The sequence below is a fragment of the Crassostrea angulata genome, chromosome 1 (assembly GCF_025612915.1).
Source record: "Crassostrea angulata isolate pt1a10 chromosome 1, ASM2561291v2, whole genome shotgun sequence".
NCBI lineage: Eukaryota > Metazoa > Mollusca > Bivalvia > Ostreida > Ostreidae > Magallana > Magallana angulata.
The window spans coordinates 19,266,322-19,280,378 of record NC_069111.1 but is presented as its reverse complement, the minus strand read 5'-3'; the positions used below and the strand labels follow the sequence as shown (position 1 = coordinate 19,280,378).

The 14,057-nt window shown below is 34.7% G+C and overlaps 2 protein-coding genes across 2 annotated transcripts; both read right to left on the bottom strand.

Annotated features, from left to right (window-relative positions):
- Positions 1-155: 155 nt before the first annotated feature.
- Positions 156-6,883, bottom strand: LOC128189333 (A disintegrin and metalloproteinase with thrombospondin motifs 12-like). Its single transcript, XM_052860902.1, has 10 exons — positions 6,731-6,883; positions 5,765-5,816; positions 5,546-5,631; positions 5,263-5,424; positions 4,737-4,907; positions 4,297-4,464; positions 3,328-3,402; positions 1,135-1,308; positions 576-703; positions 156-321 (listed from the first exon to the last, which is right to left on the bottom strand). The coding sequence occupies exons 1-10, from the start codon at positions 6,771-6,773 to the stop codon at positions 226-228; spliced, it is 1,155 nt and encodes a 384-aa protein (XP_052716862.1). The 5' UTR covers positions 6,774-6,883; the 3' UTR covers positions 156-225.
- A 309-nt stretch (positions 6,884-7,192) lies between these two features.
- Positions 7,193-13,570, bottom strand: LOC128192872 (uncharacterized). The gene is made up of 3 exons (XM_052865936.1): positions 13,415-13,570; positions 8,683-8,814; positions 7,193-7,596 (listed from the first exon to the last, which is right to left on the bottom strand). The coding sequence occupies exons 1-3, from the start codon at positions 13,497-13,499 to the stop codon at positions 7,373-7,375; spliced, it is 441 nt and encodes a 146-aa protein (XP_052721896.1). The 5' UTR covers positions 13,500-13,570; the 3' UTR covers positions 7,193-7,372.
- Positions 13,571-14,057: the final 487 nt, after the last annotated feature.

Below are 14,057 nucleotides of genomic sequence, written 5' to 3'. Positions count from 1 at the left end.
CTTATTGAGGCTATTAACCTTGTTGAATGTTGATGATAAAGTTTGGTTTACATTTATATACAGGTTCTATACATGTATCAAATGAAATTTTCCCCAGGTGAGCATAGCATTCCATAAGACCCATTTACTGAAATGTGACACCTTTATGTCATACACCCAGTCAAATTGTATTTATCACAAATAAGCAACACAAAACTTGGTCAGCTGTATATGGGGTTGATGTGTCTATACCCCCAGATATTTTGACAAACATGCCTTGTCGGTACAACAGTACACTTCACAATGGGGCAGCGAATTCTTCATAATCTCACAGTCTGTGGCCTGAAATGAATTAAATTATTACCTGACACTTGATAAAATTGTACTAGTATCCACTAAGCTGGTATGCTTCCATATAGGATATTTCAAATATTTTTTTTCAAATTAAAGTTTAATCTCTTGAACGTTCATGCCAATTTCTTGAGTCAAAGTTTATAGTCATGTTTTGATACACAGGGAGTAAACATGGCGCAATTATGTGATTCTTGATAAAATATGTTTTGATTTGAAGAAGCACGTTATGTATAGATACATACGTCGATGCAGTGCGTTGTAAACGGATAACCATCATAGGAGCGGATCATACATATACTCCCAACAATACAGGTCTGGTTCCAAGTACAGTTCAGTTGGTCATCACAAGATGGGCAAGCCATTCCGGTAACTGTTCAAAAAATGTTCCCGGGATAAATCTTTTGATAATTTAAAAAGTAACTTGAATTCATGAGGAGGTTCGAAAACCTCTAGATCTCAATGTTAAGACTTTCAAGACGGTTAATTGTTATGAGTACTTATCGTCTATGCTTTATTGCGAAATGGAATGTTTGCGTCGCGGGATCATTATTCTTACAAATGTTAGACGTCCATTACATGAATATATTGGAAATGTGATACAATTTTATGCGATGGAAAGATGAAATATACATCTTTGCTATCCTTTATTCTCGTCATAAACGAATCGGACCCTTGGCTAGCGAAGATTAAAAAAAAAATAAAAAACATGAAAAAAATGGAACTCTGAGAATCATTTCTCTTTTTTGGTCAATTTGAAAATAATCTTAAAAAGAAAAAATATCGAGTAAATAAGAGCCTTACTTTGGCTTGGACATGACTGAGTATTACACGATGGATTGAGGTCAACCACCTCTCCCGTGCAATTTTTCCCGCCAAAAAGGGGGTCGTGACAGGTCCTCGTCCTAATCTGGTAGCCACCCCCACAGGTGGCGCTACAAGCACTCCAGCTCCCCCACTCGCCCATGTAGCCATCCACTACAAATCCAATTCATTGTGTAAGCAAGTTGTATCACAATTATAGTCTTTGTAAATTGGTAGGGCCAAAATTCAAAAAGATAATTTTTTGAAATGCATGATGTTCAGAATATGAATCAACAGATTCTTGCTTTTGTCGAATTTTCAATTAAAAATACTTTGCTGGTGAAATAGATTTTTATAAAAACTAGTTAGAATATCTGTCGCCAGTGTCGTACTTGAAAATAGTTCATACATCAGAAGCATTATATACATATAATGTACTATATCTGCGTAGTCTGACATTATCTCCAGAGATACTAATAATGAATTTGAAGCGTGTCAAATTACATACAGTCTTTTATTTCAAAGCGCGCCAGTCGCAGTGTTATTTAATGCGAGTGTCCTTTTCTTTTAAAAATTGACATACTTTAGGTATACGACCTGCAAAAACTGCATGACTGAAATCAAATATTGACTTCTTATAGTTAATTTTAATTAATTAAAATTATCATAGTTTCAAACTTTCTTGGAAGTACTTATAGTCTGTCCCAAGTTACAGCTTCCATCACTTTTTGGTAATTTTTAACAAAAATACACATACCTGTGAAAGAAATACAGTTGAAATCGATGAAAGGGAATATATCAAAGATATCTTCATTGAACAATTATCATTTTTCACTCATAAAGTTCACAGGAACGAAAACAAATTTCTTACGGGGATTTATAATGGGAAATGTTTACATCTTTTCTCCATTCGGAAGTACTCGGGATACCTCGCACAATTTCTCAATCATCCGGGCTTTTTAATGGCTGATGCAATGCAAATTCCCCGTCGACTTTCTATTTTGGGATGTGTGTTGAAACCTTAAGCGGCATAGAGGGGTGTTTCAAAAAAGATAATCGGACATTTTTCATATTAGTGGATAAACGTAGTTTGAGCACATAGGTATTTTTATGATTATCGAAATATCAAGCAAAAAGTGGTGGAAGCAAAAACTCGGGACAGAGTATAGTTGTTTATACGAAACCGCATCCTCAAAACTGGACAAGATTCAAAATTGCTTTACCGAATTTGGCGAAATGAACCTATGCACTTAAACACGTAATTCGTGTATATCTTACATGGAATATTTTTTTTATTTAAAGATGTAAGATCAGGAGAGAAGGAGAAACACGTCCTTAATTTAGGATATAGGTCATTCAGTGTTCTCTGTTGTTATTGTATTAATGTCAGAACAAGGGTGCTGGGAAAGTTCATTCTTGACAATACGTGGATATATCAAACAATGGAACGTAATAGATAAAGAATCTCACACGATTCTAGACAACCCTGAAATACGCCCCCTGTATTTATCATTTATTTGAAACTTAGAGGGCTGGATGGTCATTTTTAGGCTATATTTAGCTCAGATTTCAAAGAAAAAATATATTGAATTTTTTCTTTACTAAATAATAGTTTATAGCTGAAAATCATATCATATGTTCAAATTTAAGGCAGATTCAGGGCGGTAAATTATTTGATCACTCGGCCTCCTTAAATTGAATTTTTCGAACCAATGTAAGGAAAATACTACCGGTTGTTTGTTATTATCGTTGCTTTGGTGTCAGTTATCTTTTCTAATTAATTACAGATTGAGAACATTGAATCTATCGCAAACTACGGCCAATATGTACAAAAATATCTCTTTCGATTGAAGCATTTGTTTTGTGTTTTTGGGGTTTTTTTTGTTGGGGCGGAGAGGGTAACAGGGAACTGGTGTTGTTGATTTTATTTTGTTTTGTTTGCATTTTAGTTTTTACGAAAGCCTATTGATCTCATTTTTGTAGATTAAAAAAATTAATTAATCGCGAATAGACGTGAAAGTTTTGCGAATAAAAGCGACACACTTTCGGCGGGGGGGGGGGGGGGGGGGTTGTTGTAAAGTGACATAAAAGGAATATTTGCACGAGATCATTTGAGATGCGGGTTTTACTGAATTATTAGATAGGTGGTGCTTTGATTTGTTGACATACAAACCTGGCATTTGACATACAAACCTGGCATGTTTTGAGCTGGAGCCGCAGTTGTTGTTGATGGTGCCATTGTTGGCCGAGTTGAGGATGAACTTGTATCTAAGATTGTCAGGCATGAAAACACAAGAATCAGATAAAAAATATTTTAAATAGTACAAACATTGAACTTCACATGCTTTATATATCTGCGAGGGGTATTAATCGTGATCTAAACATTTGATATGACTTTAAAGGGGCATGGTTACGATGTTGGTCAAATTTTATTTTTATTATTTGCAATGCTTAAGGAATGCATTTCTAATGATCAAATGAAATTTGGGTGCCAGTCGTTGAATTTTAAGCAAGATACAGGGCTCACAATTCTTCGTCATATAAACAAGGCTCGCGCCCTGTTTTTGTTTACATAGGTTCAATATACCAGTAAAAATCTTTTTAAAGCTGGTTTGTCTATCTTATTCATTTAAAGCATAAATAAACAGTTACTAACGATTAACACATTTATTTAAGGTCTAAAACTGGAATTTTAACTTCAACATTCGAAATGAAACAAACACTTTGTTTACATAGCGAAGAACTGTAAGCTCTGTAACTCGCTTATAACTCATCAAATGACACTCAAATTTTGGTTGCCTATTAAAAATGCCTTACTAAAGCATTGTAAACATTGAAATCGAAAAAATAATGTTTGACCAAAATCGTGACCATGCCCCTTAAATAGATGTACATCTGTATTTTATCATTTTAAGGCTTTAAACAAAAACATGCACCGAACGTATTTTTTTTTTGGAATAGCTTTTGGAATAAAATTTATTCGTTATGAAATAATATATAACAGTGTGTCTTCTAGACCGCAACCGCGTATCATGATACGATCCCGGCACATTAATTTTCCCATAAGATTAATCTGCGAATCGCAAAATTTTACCACACGCAAATATAATAGAATAACAGTGAATAAACACGGTAAATATATATCACATTATCATCAGTTACCTGGACATGACTGGTTGTTACAGGAAGGATTGACCTCCACGGTGTCTCCCTGGCACGGTTTCCCGCCATAAATCGGGTCATGACAAGTCCTTGTCCTCATCTGGAACCCACCGCCACAGGTGGCGCTACAGCCACCCCAACTACCCCACTCACTCATGTAACCGTCGACTGCAATATCAGTATCATATTACATAACATCATAACTACTTTCGATAACCAATTACTTCTTCCTTATCATATATTTCCGGGGGGGGGGGGGGTATTGTTGTTTTTTTAAAAAAGATATTATCTATTACGTGTATATGTAACTACTAGTATATAACATATTAACGAAGATTACATTTCATGTTCGATCAAATATAAACTACTAGTATCTTAACTTTTTCCGTTGCATTTTTTTTTTTTTTTGAATTAGCAAGAGCGATTGGAGCTTTTCTAACCTGCACAAGGAAACATGGAACAAATCTGAATATGAAAATTTTCGCCAGCACAAGACAATCCGCCATTTTTGGGCGCTGGATTTGAGCAGGTGCGATTTCTTGTCTGAGTTCCTTGGTCACATGATGCACTGCAAGATGACCATTCTGTCCAGAATGACCATCCACCATTTACTTAAAAATAAACTGTTCCAGATGAGATAGATTGGTTTTTATATTTTTAAGGAGTAACAGTAGCGAATCGGAGAGAGGGGGGTTATCTTTTTTAAGATGTGAATGATAAAATACATTGAAATAAAAACTAAAGAGGATAAACTGGCGTATCTGTGAAAATGGATCCGATCAGACCGAATATTTTAGAGAAGGAAAATTGCATGGCCGCATTCGACAAAAGCTGTTCCAAAGACGTTTCACAGTGGAACTTTATTGATGTATAATGTACGTGTACATATACGCATACAGTTGAGGGAACTTTCAGTATATCGCTCGCTTACATTAAATAGATCTATATATATACTTGTATACCGACCACTTGGTGCTTGAGTTGTCGTCATTGCAGCGTGAGGTAGCGCTGTAGCAGCGTGAGTTGACGTGGCGACAGCGTGAGTTGACGTGGCGACAGCGTGCGTTGATGGAATGGCAGACTGAGTTGCTGTTACGGTTTCATTAGTTGATGAGGACAAGTGATGATCTAAATTATATTTAAACGTATAATAAGATTTAAGTTCAATGTTTGGTGTTGGATATGTAAAAAGGGGGCTATAAAGTGAAAAAAGGTTGATATTTTTTGCATTCAGATTAAAAAGCATCACCTTTACAAGTACATCTAAGTTCGTGTCGTTTGCGGCCACCTCCGCTGCAGACGATAATATGCCCACTATGGCAATGGAAATTTAGTCTGCAAAAATGCCACGAGAATCAAAACACACCTTTAACACTTCCATTAGCATCGGTATCATACCAGTACCAAACCTTGCTTAAATTAGTTTACCTGTATCAGGTGATGAAATCGTACCTGTATCAAAGCATACCTGTAGCAGTCTTCTACTGTACGGCATGATGGGTCGTGTGCGTGTAACGAGCCTGGTAAATGTAATATCAATTATAAGGCGATTATTTTTTTTTCCCTAAAGAGGGAAACAGCCCCCTACCCTCCCTCACCACAGTTTTTTTTTTCAAAAAAAAATAAAGAAAAGATCACCCTCTTTCTCGCACCCAAAAAACCCCCACAAATCCTAATCCACTGAAGTCAGAGTATGAAACTCACAAAAAACCCACACATTTGTTTGATAAATTCCGTCTTATGGTTCAGTTCATCTTCGCTATCCAAGGGTTTTCGGTCCACTCCGCTCGGTGCGAAGCAGAAACCCTTGACTTTAGAAGATGGGTTTAGTTTGGTAAGTGTGATGTGATGCAATGACTTGAAACCCAATAAAATTGCTGCATAGAATTTTAAAAATGCTTGACACAAAATTTACAATCTTCGTGTTTGTAAAGCCATGACAGACACGTAGCATCGTTTTTGAAGTTGGGGGCCAGACTCATCCAAAAAAATCTTGACAAGCAAAAAAAAAAACAAAATAAAAAACCTTTTCAAAATCTTCACAATCCTTATCCGGGAAGGGGGGGGGGGAGGGGTATTATATCTATAATTTCAATTTCACTCTTAATTTCTTTATTTTCATTTCAATTTTTTACATACCCTCCAAAAAAAGGGGGGGGCAACTCCATGTTAATTCAATTTTTTCATATGGAAATTTAAGAAAAATATTTGCTGCGAGAAAAAGGGGGGAGGGCAACCCCCTCCCCCCTCCCTCCCCCCCCCCCCCCCCCCCCCCGATGCTTCGCACCTGCAAGATCGATGAAAAGTGAAAGCCTTCTTACAGCGCGGAATTCCTTATAGCATGCAGTGCCGTATGTATGATAATTTCACTGTATTCAGTTATATAATATATAAGTACTTTTGTATAAGTTATTCATTATGTGGTGACACTTACCAAATAATAAACAAGGAACGGCGACAGCAATAAACCAAATCATGCTCTACAGAAGGGAAAAGTTTGTACTACAGGAAAGTTCACGGTATTCCGTCGCAACAAGCAATTAAAGGTCAAATGCTATACCAATACGAGTGAACGGCTTATCTTGACATGGATAGTGTATTCTTACCATACATAATGTGAAACTATGGAAATATCTTGTTGTCAACTTAAACCGTATATACAACATCAGTTCCTTTGAGTATGTTGGACGAACCTTTTTTCCTCACAATAATGTGGGAAACTCGAAATTCTATGGTGTCATAATTCTGCCCCATGTATGCAAATTATATTGCTGTCAAATATGTCGACATGTAAAATAAATTATGTCGACATGCAAGATAGCTATGTCAACATGCAACATGGCATGCAAGAATTTAGATACGGAACAAAACATGTAATAAAAGCACAAAATCAAGATTCCTTTGTATTACTAGTTTATTTAGATAAGTATATAGTTCTGTACAAAAGAGTTTATACATAATAGCTATTATTTATGTATGCAACAATTTCTATTAAGAATAAAGTTCGAGCAAAGATTTTTGTAAGTCAATATAATACAACGAATTTATTAATATTTTTCAATGACGAGGTAGAAAATTAAGGATATACAGCCGGATATCTATCCTCAAAATTCGAATCACGTGACGGGGCGTCATTGCAGACGTCAACGCAGGCTTTGCAGCATTTCCAACCAAGCGCTCTGGAAGCCGTGGTTTGAGGGTCCGTGCAGATTTCGCTACATTTTGGGGGAGTGATGCTCTGGAGACAAAAACTGTCCAGTGCGTTGCCGAGTACGTTGGCGTTGTTTCCCCATGGACAGTCTGTGAAAGATAAGGTCGAAAAAATAATGCTACTAAACATATATAATGCCTTAACATACAGGTACGTAGCATCAAAAGCGGGGGGGGGGTTCTACCTCCCATTTTTAGGATTTTAAAGATTGGCGGGAATTATTTCTTTATTTTTGCAGATAAGAATTCATCTGAGATTTCAGATAAGTCTCACCCCCCCCCCCCTCCCAACACACATTTTCAAACATAGGTCATCAATGATTACAGAGCTCACCGAGACATGGAATCACCTTTATGAGATCTCCTTTTTAAAGCCCTTTATCATACTATATTAAAATCATATCTTGTGATAATTCTTTTTGACAATTGAATTGTTTGGTATGACACAATATTGTTTAAAATCATAAGATATAATATTGTATCATATCACATGTTAATTTTATGACGTATTGAATACTACAATATTTATCAACAGACTACTATACAATATTGTATCGTACTATGCATCAAAATTGTGTCAGGATACACCATAATATTGTATCATATGATATGATGTAATATGCAATATTGTTTCAAAATATGATATGTCATGATTTGGTATATTATCATAAATTGTTTTGGTATCATGTGATATGATATTGTATCATATCATATGATATGATATTGAATACTGTGATAATGTGATTTGATATTTATTATGATATTGCATCATGTGATAATATTGTGTCATGTAATATTGGTATTATATGACATTGTACCATTTGATGATGCACAATATTGAATCATGTGATATGATTATAGTATCATATAATATTGTACAATATGATTAAAACAGCAATAGTTGTATATCATTACATGATTAATTAATTCCTAGCTCTCTAATTGGCTGATATCCAACAATCGAGAAAAAAAAACAGAACGTTATACCCATCTACACGTGACCAAGAAGGTCAATATAACATTTGATACATCAGTTCTGCTCAGAAAACGTAAACCAGGTCCGGAAGCCGACGCCCGGGGTATAGCATATGCTTCCCCCGACTTCGTCTCAGTAAGCTGAAAACGGCAATTTTTTTTACACAATTTAGTTTAATAATGGCGCCCGCGTACACTTACCAGCATCGACATACTTCCCCGGCAACAGTAGGGAACCTGTACAGAGCTCTGAACAGGCCAGGTAGACGCTTTCCTGGTAACAATACGCCTTCCTGAAAGAACTAGCCTGAAGTCTTTGACAGTTCGCGTGGTCTGCAATGAAACATGAACATGAGCGTCTGTTTGTTAAGGTTCTCCGATCCTTAGCCTCAATGTGTATTTTATTTCATCATAAAAATGTTACATGTATTTATCTTTCAAACTTTATAAATGAAAAAATAAAAAGATATTTTAATGAAATCCATGCATTGTACGAAGTTATTGCAATTTGGGCCACGATGGATATAATGGCTTAAATATACAATTCGAGATCACATTAGAAAAATATAAACATAGGTAATCATAGATTACTAAGCTCACCGAGGCGAAGCATCACCCTTATGAGACATCACCTTCATAAGACCACCTTTATCATTTTATATGAAACCATACTTTATAATCTTGAATATTCATGGATTCTGTTTTGACAAAATATCATATATCATCTGATAAAATTTTTTATGATAATCATATTCATGTTCATATGTTAATCAATACAATGATATAAAATTAAATATTGCTTCATGTCATATTTATAATATATATCATACAATACAATAAAATACCGTAATAAACAATAATGAGATATGATATTGTAGCGTATGATATGACATTGTATTGTGTTATACCTTATTGTATTTGATCACATAATACAATATCATAAAATATAATACAATATAGTATTATATTACAATATCATATTACATCATCATACCATTGAAACATGATATTATATTGTATAATATAGTATGATATTGTTTTGAATGACACTGAAACATAATTGATACATTATATGATATTATATCATATAATACAATATAATTTGATTCCAACATTGTATCTTATCAAATGATACAATATTATGTGATAAAGAAAAATATTATAAAATACATTATTATATTATTATACAAATTGTATCATATGACACAATAATATATTTAACAATATCATATAATACAATTTCATGTGATATGATAATATATCATATAAACCAATATCATATCATACAATATCGTATGATACAATATTATATAATAATACAAAATCATATAATACAATTTCATGTGATATAATTCTATATTACTGAAACCAATATCATATTATACAATATTCTCTGATACAATATTATAGAATATACAATATTGTATCATAGGATACAATATAATATTTTGCAATATCTTATGTAATTGTTTCATGTGATAAAATAAATTAAATACACAATATAATATTATACAATATTGTATCATAATATACAATACTATACATAACAATATCATGATACAATATCATATCATAAAATATCAAAAAAATTGATAAAATATCATATCATATCGTATTACTTTTTATAATATAACATATGATATCATATTGTATCATTTCAAACAATATTGTTTCATATCATACAATACTATATCATAGGAATCATGTTATATCATTTATCAACAAACACATCTATCTATCGAGCTGGTTTGAGTGAGGTAGGAGATTTCTTTAGCATCCTTGATAATGGAGATCAGGCTCTGCATCTGACGCAACCTCTGCGTTTAATTTTATAATAAAGTTAAATCAACTATGCAAGCTATCATCTATAAAACATGTGACCTGTTCCAAAAAACTAAACCTCATCCAGCATCCGAAACCGATTGGCTCAGATTCAGCATTCAAGCCCGTCAGGTGCATTGGTATCATAAGACGCATCATCCATGCAAGTTTGGTGAAGTTTGGACCAGTAATAACTAAGATATCATCATCAGAGGGCACTAGCAATTAAAACATTAACTTCCTCCAGCATATGCAACCTATGGCTCAGATTCAGCATCCATGCCTGTCAGGTGCATCTGTATCATAAGACACACCATCCATTCAAGTTTGGTGAAGTTAGGACCTGTAATAACTTAGATTTATTTTTTAGCATCCTTGATAATGGAGATCAAGCTCTGCATCTGAAGCTACCTTTGCGATTCATTCATATTACAGTTAAATCAACTATGCAAGTTTAAAATAGTACTATCATCTATTAAACATGTGACCTGTTCCAAAAAACTTAACTTTATCCAGCATCCGCAACCTATGGCTCAGACTCAGCATTCAAGCCTGTCAGGTGCATCAGTATCATAAGACACACCATCCATGGAAGTCTGGTGAAGTAAGGACAAGTAATAACTAAGATATCATCATCAGAGGGCACCTGTTTCAAAAACTTTATTTAACCAGCTCTTAAAACCTTAACCTCCTCCAGCATCCGAAACCTATTGCTCAGATACAGCATTCAAGCTTGTCAGGTGCATCAGTATCATAAGACGCACCATCCATACAAGATTGGTGAAGTTAGGACCAGTAATAACTAAGATATAATCATCAGAGGGCACCTGCAACAAAAACTTTAACCAGCTCTAAAAACCTTAACCTCTTCCAGCATCCGAAACCTATTGCTCAGATTCAGCATTCAAGCTTGTCAGGTGCATCAGTATCAAAGACGCATCATCCATACAAGTTTGGTGAAGTTAGGACCAGTAGTAACTTAGATATTGCTATCAATGGCCACCTGCAACAAAAACTTTAACCTGCTCCAAAAACCTTAACCTCCTCCAGCATCCGAAACCTATAGCTCAGATTCAGCACTCAAGCCTGTCTGGTGCATCAGTATCATAAGAAACACCATCCATGCAAGTTTAATGAAGTACGGACCAGCAGTAACTAAGATATTGCTATCAATGGGCACCTGCAACAAAAACTTTAACCTGGTCCAACAACCTTAACCTCCTCCAGCATCTTAAATTTAGGACCCAGATTCAACATCCAAGTCTTTCAAGTCCATAAGTAGGTCCAGATGCATCATCCATGCAAGTTTGGTGAAGATAGGACAAGTAATAGCTTAGATACAGGACCTGCAACAAAAACTTTAACCAGGTCCGGACGCCGACGCCGACGCCACCGCCGACGCCGACGCCGAGGGTATAGCATAAGCTCTCCTTGACTTCGTCTCGGTGAGCTAAAAACGGTTGTACATGTGCAACGGGGACTCGAACCCTTCACCTCTATATATAGTAGGTCTCCGTGGAGCCACTAAGCCAAACAGAACTGTGGTTAATACGAACACTATAGATTTGTCTATATAAAAGGCAGATTTGTGGTACGAATAAAAAAATTCAGGATAATTTAGAGTTATCGAACATTGCTGAGGATCTGAGATCGTTAATATACATACCCCTGGTATGGCAGTTCATCTATAGTTACATTTCATTTTAAGCATCGGTGTCAAAGCCCCGATTTTCAATTATGTAAAAATAAAAAAGGCCTTGTATTAAAACAATTACTAAGATTATGACAAATTACATGTTATCCATGTTTAATTAAATACCCTTAGGCATCCAACCGATGCCACATATTTGAAAATTTGATTTAAAACTGGCGTTATATTTCCTCTAGCTTTCAAAGTGTAACCAATTTCATTAGAACAATCTGACGATCATGTTTGTCCACTGTTTACAAAAAGATGTCCAAAACGTCTAAATGACACGACAGGTTATTCATTGTTTAATCAAAACTAGTGAAATGTCGACAGGTTTAAAATAGGATATTCAACATTTACCTTGTCAAAATTACAAAAGCAAAATACAAGAGCAAATTTAAACCAAGTCGTAAACCATATACTAGTATGTCCATACGATCAAATTAGAGTGAGTGTCTTGCTCAAATAGAGACTTGAAAGGGGTGGATGGGTAAAGTTGGTACATGTATATACATTAACTTAGTAGCTGACAGCACGTTGATATAGTGATGTAACGGAGAATACTAAGTCGTGCTATTATAATAATTATATTAAATTGTGTTTAATTTAGTTGACTGTGGGCTTTAGCGTACGCCAATTTATTGTACATGATTAATGACAATAGCTCCTATCAATCAAATTCATTGATATATTCCCGACATTACATCCCTACAAGATTAACCACGATCTTGCTTGTCGGATAGAATCGGTATTCATGATTGTTTGGTTTTAAAAAATACACAGCTTATATTTTAAAGATCGGATCAGGTCACGATCTCATAAGGATAACGACTTCTCTAAGACTTTACAGCCAGTTCTGTGTATTGCAAGATGATAATGACCTGGCTGTGATGTTCTTTAAAGAATTAGACGATTTCAATACGATTTCTACACAAAGTTTCCGTGAAAGGATGGCGACTGTCCATATATGACATGAGACGTTGCATAACTTTAAATCCTCTTCGTGCGTCGTACTAAATTTAAAGTTTTTCATGAAGTCTTTCGTATCGCTGTGAAGTCTTGTAGTGATCGTATCACGTTCGTGTCCCTCTCTCGAAAAACGTTTGCATTAAGATCAACACAAGGATTCAAATTAGCAAATGATAAAACCAAAGGCATTTGATAGCCACTTATTGAAGGTATGTATATTTCTCTCTTTTTTTCCGAGAAAAAAATCACGGATTTAAATTTTCCAAAAGTTACAAATATGTTCAAAAATTTGTGGTACCAAAGACGACCAAGAATTTCCAAGACATAGTTGCTGCTACTTGATACGAGATATTACAATTACAGTTGCATTAATCACATAACATAACAAATTTGAAATTGATCAAATGTATGAAATGTATCCATATGAAATAATAATACTTTGTTCCCAAATACCTGCAGTAGTCATAGTAAGTAGACATGCTAGAGTAAAGATGAATGTCGTTCGCAAATCCAGTAGTTTCTTCATTATAAAACCCATTTCTAAATACCAACAATTGTGTATGACAGTTGCTTTGAAAACTGAACACAGTTCACTGCGCACATAACAGCAACTCACTACATTAAAGTTCTATTTTTAGTTTTCATCGAAGGTAGGAATTCCGGCGTCGTTTATGACGGATAGTGATTTTTTGCTAAAGGGTACTAGTAGCATTGAATTTGGTGTAATCATCAACGAGAATGGGCTGTAGATGTGGGAAAAAATACTTTTCAAATTCGATTAAGAAATGTAGAATATTGCGATGGAATGTAATAAAGCTTAAATTTTTAAAAACATGTATATTAGTTTTTTATTTGTTTAGTAAACTAACCCCAAATCAAATACAATGTTGTTTAAGGTTTTTTTCTTGATTCCTCACTAACAATAATATTTGTTATACTTTCATGTTAAATACTGAAATCTGATTGGTTAAGACGCAGTTAATAATATTTTCTATTACCCTCAGCGTTAGCAACGCACTTAGCAACGGGTAACATTAAAAAATATGTGCGTGTTCGATACGAACTCGTATCTCAATAGTCGAAATATTTGTCCGAT